The sequence below is a fragment of the Labrus mixtus genome, chromosome 20 (genome assembly GCF_963584025.1).
Source record: "Labrus mixtus chromosome 20, fLabMix1.1, whole genome shotgun sequence".
Lineage (NCBI taxonomy): Eukaryota > Metazoa > Chordata > Actinopteri > Labriformes > Labridae > Labrus > Labrus mixtus.
Genome location: NC_083631.1, coordinates 14202955 through 14226214, shown reverse-complemented (window position 1 = coordinate 14226214; position 23260 = coordinate 14202955). Strand labels below are relative to the sequence as shown.

General features: G+C 39.7%; 1 protein-coding gene across 1 annotated transcript; it reads right to left on the bottom strand.

The window, feature by feature from the left end:
- Positions 1-705: 705 nt before the first annotated feature.
- Positions 706-21679, bottom strand: cavin1a (caveolae associated protein 1a). The gene is made up of 2 exons (XM_061027053.1): positions 20874-21679; positions 706-3241 (listed from the first exon to the last, which is right to left on the bottom strand). Exons 1-2 carry the CDS (start codon positions 21375-21377, stop codon positions 2474-2476), a joined length of 1272 nt encoding a protein of 423 aa, XP_060883036.1. The 5' UTR covers positions 21378-21679; the 3' UTR covers positions 706-2473.
- Between the last annotated feature and the right edge of the window lie 1581 nt (positions 21680-23260).

The following is a 23260-nucleotide window of genomic DNA, read 5'->3' as shown; positions in this document are numbered from 1 at the left end:
TCCTTATTTTATTGAGAATAATCAATTACACAAAGAGCAATGTTTATGACTTTAATTGTTTTTCAAAATGACAATATTTTTATAAGCGCTGTATAACCTGCCCACACTTATAGCAAGCTTATTTTTTAGTTAAAAAAGGCTAATATACATGGTGGCAACAGCGCACATTCGATTTAAAAGGGACCAGTATAATACAAGTGTTTTAATGTGCAACCTGTTAGATAATAATAATAATTATATTTTCTGTCAAAACAAAAAAAAAAACAAGAAAATCTATTACTTTTACAACCTATGTGAAGCCACAGGGCTGTACTTTTGCACCTTTATGAAATATGATGTTAGGAAATATGGTTTGCACTTCCTCATATTCATAAACACACACACACACACACACACACACACACACACACACACACACACACACACACACACACACACACCCACACCATATACAACCCTTTTTCTCTGTCCTTCTCACTGTTCTCTACCACGCTCAATGCTGAGAGGGAGCACTCTCCTTAATTGCATTCACCAACCCATTGATTATTTTAATGGTGTTCCGTGCTAGACTGTGTTCCTACACACCATCAAAATCACACACAGGCTCTGGGGATGAAACTGGAAACTACATTCTCCTTGTTTCTGTCCAGAGTGCCTGTTCCTGTGTATATTCCATTACCACTGACACTTATATATAGTAATATATTTATAGTATATAATAGTTACAACCCAATTGTCAAAGCATCCTTTACCCCTTCAGATGAAGTACACAAGACAGCACCTGGTTTCTGCAAAAACGTTTATGAACTGGACCGTGATGTTCGGGTAATCATTTATAAAAGTGCCACTCCATACATACAAAATGTAGTATTGCACGGTATGACTTTGACTAGATTTAGGATCGTATCTGCAATTTAATAACACATGTAGTCAGTCATCAAACTGTAATCTTGCTCTTGAGACCGTCATTTTTCAGCATAAAATTACAGATTACAGAGGGAAATTAAATAGGGATGTTCAAATTTACTGTGATGAGCCGTGACCATGGTGACTAAATACAGTACAATCATAATGACACTCATATTTATTCCCCTGCGTGCAAATGTTTGCTAAGTGAAAGTAGATGAGTACAACAAGTCCAGATACAATAAATACACCATGTTGAATTATACATCAAAGCACTGCAGTTAGTATTTTTTAAACCAGGTTCTAATTTAAGATAAACTGCAGCAAAGGTGACTTTCTAAAGCTCTTTGATGTCAGCTTTAACTTTTGATTTAAATTATAGATTAAAGTTATGAATGAACAACCACAGAATAAAGAAGGCAGAAAGTACATCTTCAAACTCATTGGTGGACTACTGATTCCTTCAAAGATTCATAATTCTTTATTAGTGTCTTTTTAAAAAAAATCAAAGCACAAAAATGTACATGCAGGGTTTTGTCTTGCTGTCTTTGATGTATATATGAATGTTTCACTATTTACCACTTCCAGCTGTACGAAATGCTGCTTATGGTTTGATTTTCTTTTACCTGGGAAAGGACTTTGAAGGTGCTCTTTAAATTAAATATATGTATATATTTTATTTTATTGATATAATGTCTTTAAAAAGGGAACACATTAGTTCTTAAAATAAAAAAGTAAATAGAGATTTAAAGTTCTAAAAGTTTAGATTCATAACTGTTTAACTGTACCCTGTATCATTTTTCTGACATCATACTGCTACATTCAATTCATTTACATTGTAATTGACAGTGGCACCAAGTACATTTGAGTTTTTGGCAGGACTCCTGAGTGACTGGAAGTTAATAAGTTTAATGCTTATAAGTTTATATGCTTAATAAGTTTAATGCTTATGCGTTTAGGGAAATATATATTCTAAATCCATTCCTTCTCATATCCTGCCCTGCTTCCTCAGGACTTTGTTTTCATGTCTCCTTATGGCCTAAACATTTTCTATTTGTTCATTATCATAATTTGCATGTGCAAAACATCCCTTAAACCCTCCATATATGCATACATCCAACCGACGATCTCTGGTTACAGCACCTAATAATGTGCATGTCATTCATGGAAAATAGTACATGATACATTACAGCTCGATAAAATAAACTATATCTTTTTTTCTTATAGTCACTCAATTTATCAAACAAACAAGAAACAGCAAACACCCTTAGTATTCAAATCTAAGATAACCAGTCAGACTGTGGCATGTTTCAATATTTATATATGTGCTTTGTTTTATATTTTGTTTTTCTTATTTGTTTTTTAAAGCAGAGCAAATATGAAAGTAATCCCTGTGTGGTACAATAAAAAGAGAACAGACAACACATGAGATAACATGGATTGATATCACGTCTATGAAGTCTCTACGACTAATATTGTGTCCTTGTGTTTAGACTAATTTCTCAAACTCTCTTCCCCTCTTCATCCTTTCATCTTTTCCCTTATAGCACGGCAGATCTGGGACGCTCTATTCACTTTGGGCCTTCTTTAGGTGCTCTGGCTCCACCCTGACCAGCTGAGAGTCTTCATTCACCTCCAACAGATCCTCCATCTCGGGGCTGTCAACGCTCACTAGCTCCCCTTCCTCCACCTCCACATGCACTCCAAGGCCGTTCTCCTCTCCGACCGGCTCGCCCTCGGTCTCGGTCACCTCTACCATCTCTGCGTTCGGCAGCACCTCCTCCTTACCTTCTCGGATCTTCTTAACATGGAAAGTGAAGGGAGGGACTCGGTACACCGTTGTCTTGGAGCGAGCGTAGACCGTGTGGTCGGGGCTTAGGGACTTCTTCACCTTGTCTTTGGAGCTCTTCATCTTCACCCTGCGCTCCAGGTTGGGTGTCATGCGGGTCCCAAGCTTGCCAATCTTCGTTTCAAGGCTGTGTTTGGTTTTCTCCAAGTTGTCACGGGTCCTCTGTCTTGTTTTCTCCAGGTTCTCACGGGTTCTTTGCTTGGTCTTCTCCAAGTTCTCCTTGGTTTTTAGCTTGGTCTTCTCCATTTTCTCTTTGGAGAAGGCTTTCTTTATGTTGTCCACTTGCTGCTTGGTAGAGCGTTGGAGGCGTTTGGTACGAGACTCCTCAACGATCTCTTCAATCTCCACCTCCTCGTCTGAATTGAGATTGTCGGGGAGACCCTCTTTACCCTCCTCAGGTATCTGCTCAAGCCCCTCCACTGCTGTACCTTCAGCTGCCATCTCTGCCGTCTTGGACTTGGAGGTCTTTGGTGGCTTCACTTGGTCCTGGAGGAGCGAAATGGGAAAGAACAAAAATGTATTATGAAACAGCAGCATTATATTAAGGGATAAACCTGTGTGAGCAGAATAACATTTCAATTTCATATTTACAACAATATACCAGACATGGTGCACTGACTTCTTCGAATTTTTAGATTTATTTTAATATGTCATATGCAAATTATCCAGAGAAAGTAAAGTTAATAGCCTTTGGGTGAGAGATAAAATGTTCAGTGCACATCATTGAACTGCTTGTAGCTAGTGTAGAGTGCCATCTAGTGCTGACTTAGTCAAATGTCAACAACGCCACACTCATCATGAAACTAAAGACAAGGAGCTGTATATTTCCTGTCATTCTGCCATCATTTCTCAAACTTCCACACACCTTCTTTCTTTGTAAACAAATTAGACTTTGTTTCATGTAATTATTCCAAAATGGTTAAGAATTTGTTTTTAGTTCAAGATGTTTAATAAATTCTAATGCAGTTTTCATTTCACTAGAAAGCAAAAATGAACTTCCAACGTATCTACATGTGTACAGCAAGCATTGCATCATTTTCACACCCGGTCAAATAAAGGTATTTATATTTATTTTAAGTTTCCGTTTCCAAAATGCACTGAGAGTAACTCGAGGGTTTCACAATGACTCAACGCCCTCTCTGCCTAACATCTCTGTTCAAACACCTGCCAATCAATCTGTACAGTTCACTGTCAGTGTGATACCAGACGCCCGTACAGAGAAGAAGCATTAAACTGCCACTTACTCTCGTCCTTATGACAGCATAACCTTCTGCTATTTTATCCCCTCACCACCACACCTCACTGCTCCTCTTTAACCATCATTATCTGCACTGACTTATCTTTGGATTCACTCAGTGTTTTGAACGTCATTCACACAACACATGGTTGTGCTGCTGTTGATACATTCAAAATGTGTTCATTCATTTCATAACTGTGATAAAGTACTAAAACTCAAAATGAACAATTATTTTTTTTTATTTTGATATGGGATATAGCAACACATTTTCTAAGGCAGCTATTACTTGTCAAATTATCATTAACCTTCAGCATGTCAACACATGGCAATTCTTGATCACTTCCGACACACAAGCGAGCACCTTCATCATCCAATCTCACTTGAAGCGTAATCACTCTTCCTCCCCCGCCTGGCTGTCACTTCAGATTAAATCTGCTCTTACTCTGTACAATTCGAAGTTTTTGCAAAACCTCCCCTTTCTCATCCCATGTGACACAAACCAAGGACACCACCTTCTTTAGAATTCATGTATTGCAAATTTATGAAAAAGCTGATCTTTATCATGCAGCTGTCTTACAGTTCAGTATGTTGAGGCATGCAACATCAGAGGCGGATCAGATACAGATTATTCACTCTTCTTATAGTGTTGCATGTTTGTTGTGTTATGACAGTAGTGACTTGCAACATTTATAGGAATATTAGATCTTAATACAACTTAAAACTTCTGAAATGAAAAATAAACACCTGTTGAGTCACATGATCAGCACATCTCTCTGGGCAGTTCAAATATTGCCACCCGATCCTCTCATAAAATGGCCATTGCCTCCATATCTGATGCAGTGTATGTGTGGGCTGCTCTGTGTGGGTTTATTTTGGGCTGGCCTTTCCCTCTCTCTGGATTCCATCTATCGTTCTCTGGCTACCAGCCACTGCAGCTTTAAGTCCTACCTACCAACACCCCCCTCCCCTCGCCACATGAACCACCATCGCCCCTCTCAGCAACAGATAAACACAACCCCCTGTCACCATGGCAACCACCTGCTCATGTTTTCTCTGGTGGGTGGTGAAATTTAGCGAGATAAACAGCTGACATCTCTGCAACAATTTACAGACATAGGGTTGTCGGTTGCTCTAAGTGCATTACAATGTAATTAAAATAAATACTGCAGCTGCTTTGCAGACATACATATGGAGCAAAGTGAGGCTGAGCGGAAATGAAATCAGTAATGAGATATTTTTAAATGCATGAGCACATTCACCGACCACAACAATTTCATGAACTTTCTTCAGACATAAAGATAAAACCATTGACAGTAAACATGTAGGCTCACAGAAACTAAAACTGTTTAGGTGGCCTCATATATCCTGTGTTAAGCCCACATTAAAAATATACACTTCCTGCGTCTCCTGAGTTTCTGAAAAAAAACTAATAAAAGACAAAAACTTTGTGTTCAACAGCAACATATGCATGAATACGCATGAGTGTGAGCATTTATGCAGTTGTGTGCATTTTGGCCCTCAATAAACAGAAATGTAGACAGTTTTGTCTCTCTCCATGAAACAGAACTAGGAACACTTTTAAAAGGAGTTTCAGCACAGGAAGCCTTCCCAGTCAATGGAAAAAAAACAGTGCACAGCATCCTGGGAACAACTGATGTCATAAGACAGAGAAAAAGAGAAACTTCCTTTAAGTTCAGTACCATGTGGGCTTCACACCTCACATAAATGATGTACTGCCTAATCAGGATCATTATTATCCAACGTACAGGATCGGATCCATCCAGAGCTCACTTACTGATGACTTTATGGTTCCACATGATGTTTGTTAAATTGTGACAATATGATATATTGTTACTCATCACATTTCAGGTTGTAACCGTGTTGTCCAATTATTAATTAGTATTGTAAAAGCCACTGATATTTCTATGTGGGGGTGAAAGAAACAAAAATTTAATTATTAAAAGTGAAGGTGATGAAAAATCCTGGAGATTGAACAATGGAGTTCTATATTAAGTTATTTTGATTCATTTGAGGTCGATTTGAATAACAAAGTTGTGATTTGTAAAAAATAAAATAAAATATCCATATTTATCATTTTTATTGTCTTACATTTGTCATTTAAGGAAAGGGACCTAAAGGGTGGAAGTAACAAAATTTGATGATGAAAATGCATGTGAATTGAATTATTGAGCAATAAAAAGGCATGGAAGTTGTATAAAACAGTTAGAGGTGAAAATGACATTTATCATTTACAGCATGATTAATGTTACTTTGTTTTTAAAAAGAAAAAGAACTGGCCGCACAATTCTCGACCGCAACTATCTGAAGAAGAGGAGGAGGCCAGCTTTAGAGGGTTCTTAATGAATAACTGTTATGTTTTCATCACTTAATTCACTTCTGGGAATTTTTGAGAAACTGATGTTACATGGAGATTAATATATTAACACTTTTACGAAAATACATTTTGAATCAGAAAAGGTCTTCAGCTGTTTTTGGACATGAGAAACTGCACAAACTTAACTAGGTAGGTTATTCATTAAAGGGATACTTCACCCATTTGCATTAAGCTTTGTATCATTAGAAACCTGGTAGTATTTTTGGATGGTCGTCCAACCCGCCCTCATTTTCCCCTGAGATGGGAAATCTTTGTATTTCTAAGTCTGAAAAGGAGCTTCCAGTGACGCAAAATGACGATTTTTGCGTCACTGGAAGCTGTTGCGGTTAGCAGGGTGAAACTACAACGCTAGTTCCTCATGTTTTCGACCACTGAAGCTACAGACCTATCACAGATCAGTGGGTGGGAACTCACTCCCAGAATCGAAACTTAACGTCCGCCATATTGCTTGGAAGCTATGCTAACAGGCTCTATGGAGAAAGCTGATAATGGCGAAAAAATCTCAATATAGCGGCGAGATGACTGCTGCCAACAGGTCGGTCTTGTGTTTTGGCTGCTGCGGCTGCTGGCCACCAGGGCCGCTAGCCGCCGCTGGCCGCCGCGACACAAGACCGGCCTGTCGGCAGCAGCCATCTCGCTGCCAGCTCAGCAGCCGAGACATAAGGCCTGCCTGCCGGCAGAAACTGTAACAATCGAATTTCCCTCTGGGATTAATAAAGTATTTCTGATTCTGAAATAGAGGCCCTTAGTGGGAGTGGCCTGCGGTGCTGTGCATTCTGGGATTTGGTGTCTTTCATCCACATGAGCCAAAAAGACACTTTCTGCCATTTCACAGCCAAGAAGGCACCAACTTCAAAATGTATTTCACATTTCTACTACATATATGACCCAATGTCAATACAGATTCATGTTTCAACGGGTGAAGTATCCCTTTAACACCTCCTTCCCCACAGTGACACATTGTCATTCATCATTTTCATGAAACTCTGTAACTTTCCTCCCCCTCTTCTTCCCCTTCCGACAAGGTTAAAGGTGGAGTGGTTTGATGAATGGGCCAGTTCTTTTTTAAAAGGTGGAACAAAAGAAGATCATTTATTGATAGTGAATCACCTTATTTTTCAGATCACACACATTTCCCTGCCTAGTATTTCATCCATATGCATTGATATTGCTTAATAACTCAAATCATATACATTTTCATCACCTCCAATTTGTATCATCACTTTTTGTAACTTAAGGTCCCTCTCCTTAAATGATAAATGAAAACTTTGTGTTGTAAATGCTAAAAGATGAATATAAGTCACTGAAAATAATTAAATATGGATCTCTTTTCATTCAACTTTTGAAAAAAATCTAATTGACCTCGAAATGATCGAATCACTTAAACACTACATGTTTAAATTAAATGCGTTCATCATTTAATGTGTTCATTACTCTCACCCCTTATTCAGCATTAACAATCCTGTAAAATACTGATTGACTGTTTAAATTGTTCTTTGCTTTAAATTTGATCAGACAACCTACTGAGGAGAACTTATGACAGTATATAAAAACTGTCGGTTTGGTATTTGCTAACAGTTGTTGTTTGATATTGGCTGATATCTCAGACTGGCTTCTTTAGTGGTTAAGCTCCAAAAGAGCACAAAGTAAAATAACAGGTTGTATTTCAGTCACATTTAAAATAAAACCATATCAATCTTTTATTAGACGTTCAAGGCTTATGGAAATCCATGTGCAAAAATAGTTGGAACATTTTGTATTCTACATTCTAAAAACTTGACTCAGCCCAGTGTATCTGTGGAAACAGATAATTATAACAACATAGCCTGTTTGGGTTTCCCTGTGATTAGAAAACGAGATACCGGAGAGCTGGAGGAAGTAGCTCATTAGGGTTTCTGCATTAACTTCCTCTCTCCTCCCACCTGCAAGCAATGGAAAAGTCTGCACTGTGTGTGTGTGTCTGTGAGTGTGTTTACTAACAGATGCCTGGGGATTGGGGACTGAGTGTTTGTGTTCTCCCCTCAAAGAGAGGGAGGTCTGTAGCTAACGTCAAAGAGAGGTATGAATCATAACTCATGGAAAAGTTGGCTTGAAAGACTGGGAACTCTCGCTCTGAGTGCGTCTGTCTGAGGGAGTGTTTGATCGGTAAGGTCAAGCAAAGCACTGTTTGAGTAGTCTCAAGCTGAGGCACAACACAAGGAGCGCAAACTACATGAGTTGTATTACTAACCTAACCTAATTACATATGGGGCTGCATCATGCAAACAAGGAGACATTTCAAAGATAATATTCTCTCTTGTCTCAAACATGCACACAGTTCAAGATATAAAACTTACGACATGGCTCACTGCAGGATATAATAAAGATTATAATGTGTAGCAGAGGACAGAAATACCACCTCACATGACCTCATGTGATATAATAAGAAGAAGATGTAAACAAACCCAGTACGGTTGGAGCGATGGAGTCAACATGGGTTGTTTTCTCTTCAGGGTAAACTAGAGATAAGATCAAACTTACAGATAAATATACAGAGGGGAGTACTTCTGGACACAAAAAGTGTATGTTTAAGGTTATCTTTGGATTGAGATACATGCAAAGGACTCTCTATTACAAAAAATCCTTTGCATATTAGATTGTCTTTAAGGTTGTCATCACAACTAAGGACCTGTGGGATACAGTATCTGCAAGGCCTCTTATAAGTAAAGTAAATTTGGTATTATTTAAAGGTCAGATCACGGTAGAAATTATATTTAAAAAAAACAGACTTCAATAAAAGATGTCCATATAACAATCACAGTGATATTTTATTGTCTAAACATTATCAGAGACAAAATGTTCTCTGTGTGACTCATTCGCAGTCTGAAAATGTCATCACTGTCTGTTACCACGGACAACGGAGCAAACTGTGTTCTCAATCAGCACTTTATAAAGAGCGCCAGTGTCTCTCCATCTGCTCCAACAAAACCTTCACTGATCTATCATTCCTGCTTTGTTACCTACATATGTTGTCAAAAACAAATATTTGTCTTTACGTATGCATTCTGCTGCATACAGAGGTATCCCATATAGTTTGTGGGATATGTATACCATTGCAACATATGCACAACAAAGTTCCTCTGTCACTTTTATTTGTGTATGTATGTGTATGTTTTTTTTTCTCTCTCTCCTTTTTTCGTGTGTGACTGTGATTATTTCTGTGTACTATTGCTGAAAACTCAATTAAAAATATTCTTAAAAAGAAAAAAGTATATATTTTACCAATTAGTAGCATTAAAAAAATATATGTATTCAGTTAAAGGCATATTTAATGGATTATTAATAATGAAAATCCCCTGTGAAAACATGTTCTATGTGTTTTCTGCAGTCAAAAACACCAAGTTGTCTGGCTGTGTTTAGTGTGTGTGCAGGGTTCGGTTTGGGTTGTGGTATTTAAACTTAAATGTATACTTGTATTATGTATTTATATATATATATAACTTTAGAGACCCTTTAATGTCAAGCATTATCCAATCAAGTCCAGATAAGGAAAGTTCACTGAATGCATTTTTTTGGGATTGATAACATCTTATTTGAGTGTTTTTAACTTCATTTTTTTTTATTTTCACAATCTTAAAACACCAGTACGGTAGTCCCTTGTTTAGATACTAAATCTATGCACATAGACATCCACAATCATGATATAGCTACATGCATGCAGACCCTTAACAACTTTGTTCCCTTGTACATAAACACACACATGCTGACTGACACACACACCATTCCCTTTAAGGCAGTGTGATGAAAGGCCTCTCCGGTGAGTCATAGGAGCAGCTGTCTGATCCTGTCCAGTCCCCTCAGCTGTGCACTTAGCTTTCACAATGAGTGATATCACTGGCCCATGTGCCCCTCCAGGATGGAAAAGGCCAAATGAGTGATTGACATGAAACAGAGGTGGATGGTTGCGTGTAAGAACCCTGTAGAGGTCTGAATTGCATTGCTTTGATCCCTAAAGGGATAGGAGGCTAAAATAAGGATGCTAATGTGCTCTGGCCATTAATATTAATGCCACCCACACTCCTGAATAAGGCACAAACAATTCACAGATGAGCGGACCAGCCGCCCACTACCTCAGGCATTTTTTTTGCGTGACTCATATGACAGAGGGCACATTTAATTCTGTTTCATAAAGCTCTCTTTTCCCTTTTTAGAAGAAGTTGCTCTGATGGTGCCATGTTTAAGTATCCTGCAGGTAATGGAATAATTAACAGACGATCCAGCTCTGTGCATAGACAGATTCATTCAAAGAGAGGGGCTCTGTGTACCATCTAGCCAGCATGGCGATGTCATGTTCCAGACGTTAACAGTGCACACCACAGGAAGGGAGTTCCTTGGTTTTTCTGCCATAGTGATTTGTGATTTCACACACGGACTTGAAGGGGGAAGCCCTTTTCCACAAGTCAATCTTCCCACATCCACAACTCTGACACCACAGGAATCCAAGGTCCCACGCAAAGAAAGAACATTTACTTTTCCATTCACGCCTCTGTGTGGACTAGAAGCTACAGTCCTGGAACATATTATATAAGTTTCTCCCCTTATAGTATCTACCATTCAGAAACCAGCATCTCTCTCTTCAATCGCCTGCAATGAGAATGTGGAATTTAATCAAATCAATATGATGCTAGATAAAAGACTGTGTTGCTATTATTCATGGTATCCTTCATTTTCAGTTTCAACCTTTCAGTTTGCTATTTTACAGGTTAATGTGATATGTGTATATGTGAGGGCATGAATGAGCTGCCAACATGAAAACACGACTGGGCTCAACCTTAGGAAAATATAACTACTGACTTACTGAAGGCCAATATCATGATTTATGACTAAAGATGACTGCCAAATTACATCTGGGGGCACAAGTAGAGAGGCAGGTGGCCAATCAGCTACACTGCGTTCTACTGAATTGAGCTATTGTTTGTGAAGTACTGACTAATGCCACTGTGACATTAAGGGTGGAAAAACTGACAGACTGCAGAGTTTTTAGTCCCACTGCTTCAGGGGGTTCTCCTTTGTTGAATTTACCCTGAGCCACTACTTTGACTGTTTTTTTTCCTAACCTGAAAAAAGTGTGTTATACCCTATAAATTATGAATGTTCTTAAAGTGTATTAACTTGTTGACATGTGGAGTAAATGTAGTCCAAAGTTTCACCTTCAAAGTTTGCCTTGTACCCTAGAACATAATTGAAGTGTGATGCCTATTATTTATAGATTAATCATCCTAAACATCCATGTGCATGCAAAATCTAATCCCATTGGTACCAAACCCACAGAGAGTCCTGGCACAACCTCAGTGACAGCCTATAACTCACATACCAATGACAAGAACAGTGAGCTGCCACAGCAGCACTGGGAAATATACCAACGGGGGTAACCTGACTGTTGCACATAGCAGACTGTACTTTCTCACACAAACTCTTTAGTAGCATAGATTACACTTATTAGATGATGAACGCATGCTGAGCTACCAGAACATGTTGTAAATGAAAGGATATGTATAAAATAAAAGGATTTTAAAAAGAAATTTTTCATAATAGCTAGATTGGCAAGTAACTTCAGTTGAACGTCCATCATAAATCTTAAAGCTAAGGCTGGATAGTAAAAAACATTCATTTGAATTTAAGCCCAAACACAAACACATAAATAACAAGTAATCAATCCATTTTTGCCGTTGATGGCTAAATTCAGACACATGCTATGAAACAAGACACTACGCTATTGCATTGCATTGCTGCTTGTGTATTTATAATCAAAAGCAACATAGCAGTTTCCTCTTATACGCAAACTCATTTGGCCAACATTTTATTTGGGCCGTGATGAAGGGTGTGCCTACAAATCTTGGAATAAGCAGCATGGAGGGTATCAGCAGCTCCCTGCAAGTGTGATGTTGTACGAGGATGAGGACACATTTCTGTTTGGCAGCCAGGGTGCTGGATGAGAACTACAACTATTCAAATCTACAGTCGACCTGCTTGGTCTCCTAGGTGGTAACTCCTGTCTGCTGCTGTGGGATGGGGGTATTTTTTTAAGACCAAAGGTTAGCTCATGCCTGAGATCAGGCATTAGGACACATACAATTTAGCATTTAAATTACAGGTGCAAAAACATTTTAAGTGCAGTGGAAGACTTTGAGCAAATCATCTAAAAATCATCACTTCCCAGACATTACAAAAGCAAGATATAAAATAACTTTTGCAGAAGAACAGATCTAAGAATAGATGATAGCAATAATTCATATGCACGTTATCCACATGCTGGAAAAACATGGATCATATTTCTGCTGGATTACAGTATATCCTAATGTCAGGAGCTCAGGAAAGGATACCCTAACACTATCAACAGAACCCAACTCCTGTAGCTTACACACACAACTAGAAGAGTCTAATGATGCCAAATCAACACTTTGTCCTCTGTCAGTTTGATGTATTCAGATGATCGTCGTTTTCACATTTTATACATGTCAGCTTGAAAATCGAAAAGGAAACTGTTCAAATTCACAAGTAATTTTCACCATGTGGCATCAAAGACTGAAGGTTTTTTTGAAGTGAGAACAATGGTTTTGAACTTTGAACAGCTATCTCCCATTAAACATGAAGAAGCCAAAATATCCCATCAGCTGGAAGAGCTGTTGTATTGATGTCACGCTGCTGCCGCTAACTTAAACACACATTAAACATACTGGGGAAAAAAAGGCATAAATCCCTCAGGTGGGTACAGCTCCACAGCAAAACAGATTATTGTGTAAGATTGAAGCAGACACTCAAGGTCGTGGAAGTTCCAGGACTCTTGTGTTGCTTACTCTTCAATTTCCTCATGTCAGCTGTACTCTACTTAACTGGTGTACACAGTACTGCAGGAGTCACTTGTCATGGCATTTTACACTGTTTTATAGCATCAAATGAATACTTCAAAATAAACTTTATAGGGAAGCAGGTGGTGTGCAGGTCGAATAATGTCCTATCTGTGAACATAGAGGAGGCGGGGTTTATGGCTTATACTATACCAGGTAGCATGGGGAGCTGTAAACCCTTTGGCTTCACTTGAGGCTTGGTATTCAGCTGTCCATTCTTCATACATTCTATGCTTGTAATCTGATTCAATACCTCAAAATCCTTTAAATATTTGATCTATTTGCATTGTCCGAGGCAGGACTTGTACTACAAATGATGACTTTGGTAGGGAAGCATATTGCATTCACATAAGAAAATAAAATCTTCTATGTTTTTTCTGAATTAACAAGATAACTATCTCAGAATTAAGAGTTACGTTTTTAAGAAGAAAAACTCTACTGTTTTTCTCAATTGAAGAGAAAAAAAAAAATCTAATTTCACAATACATTTTTTTTTCATAATAATTTCACTCATAATTTTGAGAAAATGAGGTCGTTAATTCAGAAAAACAGAGCACTAAGACTGGAAACAGAGTGATTCAAGGGAGTGACTGTCATTAGGCACATTTTAAAGTCAATTAGAAGTTTACGTACTGTAGTTTATGGGTGCTGTGGAGCAGAATTTAGAGTATTTTGACAGTAGGGCTAGCTGGTACTTCCTGTTTCCCCTTCATGTGATTACACGCTAAGGTGAATGACTATATCCTCATCCTTAGCACTGAGGCATGAGTGGTCTCATCTCATTTGACTATTTGCCAGACATTTTAAAAAGCCTTTACCCCAAATGATGTTCTATCCCTTGAAAAAAAAAAAAACAAGACTGATTTTGAACACATGTGTCAATGCCTGCTAGCATGCAATCCTACAAACATGATCTACTTGACAACATTCGAAATGCAGAGGCTCCCACACCAGTAAGTAATGGAACTCAGAACTGGCTCAACATAGAAGCTGACATGCAGCAGTGAAATGTGGAGCCTGCCAGATATCTTTCCACTAGCATGGGAAAGAGGAGCACACCAGGAGGGAAGGACAGAGAGGAGAGACTGGTGTGTAAAAGTAGTATACAAGTGTGGCACAAATTACTGAATGAGCTGTGTCCTTGTATTGGATAAGATCACTGCGTGGGAGTAGAACAGGCTCATCTGATAGACAGAGAGGGAGTGATCCGGAGAGAGAATCTGAGAAGAAGGGAGGAGAACAAGTGGGCATGTTGGCAGGAGAAGCAAACACATGCCGGCGGAATGACTCACATCACAAAGTTGGTGCTGCTGGTCAAGTGTTTGCTGGTTAAGGTGGTGCTCTTGACTGCAAGCTGATGACGATGTGTTTCACAACTGCCATTTTCTGTAATGAGGCTGAGATCTCGCGCAAACTGGTAAAAAGAACCAGCAAGCTGAAGTGGCAAAAAAGGCTTGGCTGGAGAACTTTGTCTGGAGTTAGTGGGATTGAGTTATTAAATAGTCTGGACAGGGCTATAGGCTATTAAAGAGAAGTGGGCTGGGCTCTTGGCGAGGCTTGTTGGCTGGGGTCTGAGCTCCAGAGGCTCTGTGAGGCTGCTGTGGAATAAGCAGACTGTAACTGAGAGGTCTTACATCTCACTGATAGAGTTAACCACATGGATATCCCTGTCCTTGAGCTGCGGCCAAACACACCCTGATTCCAGACAGAAAGCAGCACTGTCTCACACCCTGATGGACTCTCACATTGCATGACTGGGATTAATCCTCATAATTAAATATATAATGCACATTGTGAAACACACGCGCGTGAGTCCCAGTTTATGACAGGCTGAACCACAGTATAAATAAAGCATGCACATGATCTCCCACACTGGTGTTTGTTTTGCATGTAAACCTTGAAGTATTTCCACAGAATGGCGACATTTAATTGACAACAACGTTTCAACCTTATTGTGTGTTAGCAGGTCTTATTACAGTGTGAAAAATGATATTGTATGAAGCTCAAGAAAAGGCTGAGAGTTATCTGATCCATTGCCTAAAGAAATGTACTGCACATTTTTGGGCAGAAAACTGTAAAAGAAAATATGTAGCACTCGTTAAGAATTCAAAAACAAAAGCAGAGAAGTCTGTAAAAGAAAGTTTGCAAAAACTCGTGTTCACTATGTTGCGTGAGCGTGGGGAACATGTGTATGGCTGAGCTGAGATTGTGTTTCGTGCCAGCTGAGGTTTTTTTAGCCAGCATCAGATTAAGCCAGGACAAATTCTAGACCTGCCATCTGTATGATGATGAACAGGGGACTAGGGCCCTGTGATTTCCCCGATGTGGAAAACACAGATGGAATCACAGAATTTGAAAATGAAAACACAAATCCTGTGACTCCATCTGTGCTTTCCACACCGGGGAAATCACCTAGTCTAGGCCCTAGTCTCCCGTTTATCATCATAAAGATGTAAAACTGTAAAATGCGGGTGTGGGTTTGATTTATTTAAAAAAATATCTGGGTTTTTACAACCAATCAAATTGTTGTTTAAAAAATATGCTAAGTTAGAAGCACGCTTTTTGTTGCTGCAGCTTCTTTCTTCTGCTCCTCTGCTGTCTGCATGTCAGAGCGTCACGGGGCAGCTGACACACACTAATATTCAATGCTTTGCACACACACACACACAAACACACACAGGAACGGCAGCCATCACGCGCACCTGTTTACTATTAGTGCAACATACTCCAGTCCATGATCCATACGGACCAAATCTTTATGGTCGGGAACGCACAAGATCTGTTCAAATCAACTTCAAGATAGTAACATTATCTCACAGCCTGTTGTAGTCTGTGAACTCATAATTCACAGGTTGGATTTTTATTTAAGGTTTGTAATGTTGTCATGCGCTGAGGGTAGCAGGGATGGCCCGGGCACTACTACCTTTTAAAAAAATAAAGGCAAGCAAATATATTTTACATTTCTCAATTTCCTGATATTGATCAAATGATCCATGACTTAACCCGTTGATCTGATCCACTGGAACACATCGGAAAACAGAAAAAATAAAATGTAGCAAAAAAACTGAATCAGATTTTGGATTTCATAGGGCCCTATAGAGACTCAGTTATTGGTGCAAGGCAACACCTCTATCTGTCTGACAAAATTATATATTTTTCATATTTCTTGCCAACTGATGTGGAAGGAATACATTTATTTTTTTAAATCAATAAAATAATATGCAAACCATTAGTTTGTGTCAAATGATTCATTTCCTAAGTAAGTAGCTATGTAATCAGCGGGACAAGGTAATGGGTTGTTATCGCAGAGAAACCCCTTCAATGCTAACACCAGCATTTGGACAGTTCCTTAATAACATCAGCTGTGTGAAAATGATGTGAAAATGGTCAATTACTAAGCATCTTGAATGTTTTATCTGTGTATTTACTGACATCCAATAACTATTAGCCACACACTTCAACAGGAAATAAGACTTGAGAGAGGGAGATGAAAAGCTGGAAATATGAGACTAACAGTAATAGGGAAATAAACGTGGATTTGTTTGATCGCTGATGATTCTTGTGGATAGACAATGGGTCAATAAAAAAACAGGCCCAATAAGATCAGTGCAGGGAACTCAGGAAGGTGTGAAAGCAGAGACTCCCTTCGGATCAGCAGCCAGTTGTGTTCCTCAGAGCTCTGATGACAGATTGGTTGTTCCTTCTTCAGATGAAGACACCCAGCTGCTGTAGGGTCACTTCTGAGGGATTTGTTGCTCTAAAAGCCCCGAAGGGTCTAAGAGCCTAATGAGGAGAGATGTGCAACAGTTGTCCCTCACATTCTTTCAAATTCTATTCCCCTGAAATACAACCATAGCTCTATAAACATAGCACACATGTAAATCTAATCACGAATTGATCTTCTGATCCTTTTGATCGAGAGTGACCACAGTGAGGCTGGAGTCAGTCCCATGAGAAACCTTTTTTTGCATTACTCCAGCATATAAAGATACAGAAGGCTGAGATCTGTCAAAAATGATTGATGCGTATCTGAGATGCATAATGTAATAGGAATATAAAAGTATTACAATTACCTTGCTACAGTTACATTTTGAGGTACTTTACTCAAGTTATTTTATTTTATGCTTGTTCATTTTAGCCTGGTATTGCCAGTTAGTCTGGAGCCTCTCAGTTCATTTAAGATTTCCAAAGAGCGTTACCTGCAGGCAAAACCAAAGTGCCTTCAATAAGAGCAGCAGTACTTGACTTATCACTAAAAGTAACATACACTTTCCATTTGTATGTAAGCATGAGTGCTGTTGAATTGGTTTAAAAACTGATTAAAAACGGGGATTCACCGATCACAAAAATCATCTTTTTTTTTCTCTTTTAGACCTGTCCAATGTTCCATCAGACTGAATCAGTCCAAATGGAAATCAGGTGTACTTGATATTTGTATCCCTCTACATTTTGGGGCAATAAATGAAGCTTCTTCTACATTTACAAAGCATAAGATATTTATTGCTTATTAGATTTTTTTGCTTAAACAAATGAGATTCCAATTATAAATGATAATGTGAACCTAAATACTCTGGAGTATTTCAATAGTTAAAATGAATTGAGGACTTGTACTTGCAGCATGATGTCAGCCTGTGGGATTGCTGCTTAAATAATCAAACCTGAAGACTTCTTCCAGCCCTGCTGATCGACAATGTACATTCACTAAACATGTCTCTGTAACCCTTCCTGTGTGGGGATCATGCGTACTACCATCACTGCAGTTTTAATTATAAAGCATCACTGTCAAAGTTCTTGCGTGACAGAAACTCTGGGTGTCCTTACTTACTGCTAAGTGTCTATTCTCAGAGTGCAGGCTGAGTGACTGAGGAGAAAAATACGGCACCTGCAGCCGAGGCAAAGGAAACCTCCTGCACAGCACAAGTAATGCTGTGAATGTTTCACTTATCTTACTCAAATTTGAGCTTCACTGGACACTGACACTGCGAGTGAAAGGCAATATGGATAAGGAATGGAGACACGCAAACACACTGAGTTTGTATTCTGGTAAAGACACTACAGTAGCCTACATTTATTCTATTAATAAAACCTTTACAGTATCTACATGCCTACCTTAATCCCAATCTCAACCTACTTTAAACATGTCCCACTCTAACACATTAACACACAAACAGACGGTGGAAAGGGGTGAAACCTGACTGAGAGCCAGTGTTGATTTGCAATGGTGCCAATATCTGACCAATCTAAGTGTCCCTCAATAAAACTGGTCCCCGCTGCAGCCATAAATAGATCACTGGCGCTCAAGACAGCTTCTGCAACATAGAAGTTACAGCTCCTTCCTCCAAAGTTCAGAGTGAGAGAGAGAGCAGTACAGTAACGAAGGCGGTGATGGAGCATTAAAGTGATGGAGCATTGTAGACGAGATATCACCAACAGGTAGTTATTGATAGAAGGATTTACTCTCCATCTGCTAAAACACCATTAAACTCTGAGTCTCTGTAAGAACACCAGAGTACTTTGCTCAGCCTGCTGATGGCAACAATCTGTCGAATAGAAGTGAGAATGCACTATATTGCCAAGCATTGTGATAAGGTGATGTATGGCAACATACTGCCAAACTATTGTGGCTCAGTGGGTATAATCAGTTGTCTCTTAACCGGAAGGTCGGGGGGGTTGGATTGCCAGCTCCTGCAGCCACATGTCTAATGTGACACTTAGGCATGTGACACTTAACCCCAAGTTGCTCCCGCTGCTTCGTCAGCAGCGTGTGAATGTGTATGAATGGGGTAAGTTACTCTGGTGGTCACTTTATACAAAGCAACCTCTGCCCTCAGTGTGTGAATGTGTAAGCGTTATCTGCCGTGTAAAAGCGCTTTGAGTTGTCAGAAGACTAGAAAAGCGCCATACAAGCTCAAGGTCATTTACCATATTGCCATTTTTCAATCTAATTTAGAAAAGTCAAAACATGTTACAAAATTTTAAGTAAAACTTTACCCATTTGAAATCAATCAGAACAGCATGATCTGGGGTGCTAGTGGCACAGTGGTTAGTGCACGCGCCCCATGTATGGAGGCGATAGTCCTCCTGACGGGCGGCCCATGTTCGAATCCAACCTGTTGCTTCTTTCTTGCACGTCATTCCCCGCTCTCTTTCCCTGATTTCCGACTCTATCGACTGTTCTATCACTACAATAAATGCACGAAAAGCGCAGAAATAAATCTAAAACAGCCGATTCTGTTCTTTTTATCTCATCACCTGTAAAATCCAGCAACAATGCAACCATTGTAAAGCAATATGAGCAAGAACCCGCTCATTTTTCAGATGTTAAGTATCAATGTACGCTTTTTTTTTCTTCTTCTCTTCTTGCAATGAGCTCCGGCTAAGAAAAGTGTTACCAGGTTTCAGTTCAGTGTCCAACACTGACAACTGCCCAAGGAGTAGACATGGTGCTGAAAAGGCTCCCAGTAAACCACCCAACAGTGTCACAAACAGCAGGAGGCACCTGCTTTACAGAGTAATTTATTAGGGCTGAGTATCTATGATTGGATTTCTGTTAGATACCAATAGTGTAACCTTCTCCTACAGTGGACAGCCCGGGAGGGGCTTGAGTTGGCCTGCCATGACAGATCCTGAAGTTCTATACATACGAGAATCATGCAACTTATGTATGTAATGTACTCGTGTTTTTAAAGAAAATGCTTCAACTTTTTCCAGCTCAAAAGTTGCAACGGTTATGATGCACAGTGATGTGCATAGGGTAGCACCCACTGGTGTTCCTTTCATTGTAGTTTAAAGACAAATTACTATTTTTAAGGGCACATGACGAGATTTTGTTTGACATAGTTTCTCACTAAGATGTTCATGGTCCCATTTGTATCTCTGCAGAAGCAGCCTGCCAACTATCTATCTCCGAGCAGCCTCGAGCTGGGGCGTTGGTCCTGTCTCAAGTAGCCCTTCGTGCCTGTGTTTATAGGCCTTATATTTTTATTTACCCCCACAAGTCTTTATATAGTGTCATTGGGTAATGGACTCCTGTAGAGTGGGAGAGATCACTACCTGCCTTCTTTTTCCATGGAAGCTATAATTTCTTATTGAAACCCACCCCTCATTGAGCATAAAAACAAAACATTCAACTGCTTCTAAACAGTCGACGGCAGTGTCTGGGTCTTAATAAGCATTACATCAACTTTTTAGGAAAAAGTTATCCAACCTCTATGTCATGGAAACCACAGAGCTGAAGCTTTTGGCTGCTATCCTCCATCCTCAGAAACTCTTACGCCTCTTTTAGTTTTTCACCGCTGAGGGTGAACTCAAGCTGCAGTGTGACACTAACCCTCTCTGCGATGTGATGTCAGAAGTCACTCGGCTAACTGAAAGCTTCTCGGGGGAAATTTCACACTGGCTCTAAACTTTTATTTGTGATGCGGGGTAATGCAACACACTCCTTTTAAGGACCGACATGCACTGCAAGTGTAACATAACTAAAAGTATGTTTTTAGCCACATGTGAAGTTGTTATGAAGAGATTGTCAGATTATTTAGTGTAACTTGGTGCACCGTGTCAGGAAAAGAATAAATAATAAGCTGATACAAACAGCCTCACCTGGTAGATGAGGACTTTGAAGTTGCGTCTCTTGAGCAGCTCACTCTCGTTGCTCTCCAGCTTCTTGATCTGGCCCGCCTGCTTCTCCAGGTTGCTGCGCACCGTCTTCACATTGACGCTGACCTTGCGAACCTTTTCCAGCATCTTGTTGACGGTGCTGGCCGTGGCGACGTGGTTCTTGGACAGCTTGGCCAGCTCCCCTTGGATGGACGACACCGACTTCTCCATGGATTCCTGCCGAGCCTCGAGGCCATTCTGGGTCAACTGGATCTGGTCTACCACCCCGATAATCTTATCCAGCAGAGACAGGACCATGATCCCGTTCATCTGCGCTTCACTCTTGCCTCTCGGACCAGACGCCAGCACCAGGTCTTCCTCCTCGTCAGGGTCGTCGTCATCGACTGCTGGCTCAGTGGCAGCACCCACCAGAGAAACCTCCTCATCATCATCATCATCATAGGGCACTTCTGCTTGGTGTTTCTTCATGACACCTGTATCCGCCATGGCTGTCAACTCCAAGCACACACCGCCTGCTCAGTAGGGATAAAAATACACTAGTGAAAGACAACCTGCAGGAGCCACCCTGCTCGGTCTCTAATCTTCTTTTCTTTCTTTCAGAAACTTTCTCAAACCCCTGTTTCCCTTTTTCTACTCTACCTTACTTTCAAACGTTCTCTTCACCCTCGGTCTCACACACTGTCTCTCTCTCTGCCTCTGCTCTGGGATGCCAGCCAGCCAAGGGGAGTAGGGCCTCTCACAGATGAGGCATGTGTGCCCCGACTCAAATGCCTCTGCTCCCTGTGAAACCACTCAGTCAAACTTTTCCCTTCTTACACCAGCCCCCCGCCCACAGCTCCCCCTGCTGCTCCACCCAGTTCTGTCCCCCACAGGGCAGCCTGTGTCCAGACTCCACCTCCTGTGGTGACATGACACTCCTATCTTGCAGTGAAAAGCAAGGGCCACCAGAGGCCAGTCCATTTAAAAGAGCAGGTTTCAAAAACAAAAACCTGACAGTTAAAGTTGTGATTTTTTTAAGGGAAAATAAAACAGAAGTAATAAAGTTTGAGACGTGAAAGAGGACTAAAGGAAAGTATAGCTCTGCAGTCTCTTTTTCATTTCAGTAGTGCTCATAGACAGTCATATTATTTACATTACCAATTATTATTAAAAGTATCCAAAGAGTGTTTGAGCAGTTACATACACTGTAATCCCCCCCCCCAAAAAAAAAAAAAAAAAAAATTGGTATTAATGTATGTTTTATACTCTCTGCTATCATAAGTGATCAATAAGCATCATTATTCGCTTCAGTTTGGTCACTTTATTTTGAAGGGATTCACTGGAAGTACTGCTTTCTCTGAGTCTGAACCGAATATATATATATATATATACTTTTATATACTTATATATATATATATTTACTTATATATACTTGTATATACTTTTTTTTCTGTCTCAACCATAGACTGTAAAACCTCTCAACACCAGGAACCCGTCATTAAAATAGCTTTTTTTTAAATTGAATTTGTTCCAACAGTTGCACTTGTGTTGTAATGAGATATAACTTCAGTAATAAAAAGCTGTTCATACTTGTACTAATGCTGGTTTTCATTGTATTAGCACTGAGAGAGGATTTATAAGACAACCGTAATGCAAAACTATATTCAATATGGATTAACTCATTGTGAACACGCTAGCATAACTGTTCAAAGCAATTTAAAACCATCGACTTTTTCTCTTTTATCCTTCTCGTCACTTAAGATGACCTCAGTGCAGTGATGGAGTAAACTTTGTAGCAAGCTTCTTGTAACCTATGCTTGTAACTTCAAAGCAATATCCACATCAGTTATTAAATTACTTTGACCTCTAGTGGTAACACTTAGGAATTACAACTGATATGGGAGTGTATGACAAGGATATCAGTCCAGCTGTTTTATGGCCACCAGTTCCAATGTGGATGCTTGAGACAGCTGAAGTAGACTTGGAGTTACTAAAGATAACGGAAAGAAAAAGAAATGTGGATTTAGTTAGTGAATTCTGTGAACACATAGAACAGAGATATGGAGATCATGTACAAGTATTCACAGATGGATCTAAAGACCCTATGACAAATATCCCAAAATTCAATGTTGAAGTAGCAAAGAGAATGTCAGATTTCCTGAACGTTTGTACGCCAATTTTAGTTGCATTAGAACGTGTTGAGCAAATTAAAGGAAGAGAAAGTGCTGACATGCAGTGATTCAGTCAGCGCTCTATACAGTATTCAATCAGGATCGTCTCACAGTCATCAAGATGTATTATATGAAATCATATTTACACATTCCCAGGTGGTTAAACAGGGGACTGATGTGATGTTCATGTGGGTTCCAGCACATTCAGGCATAGCAGGA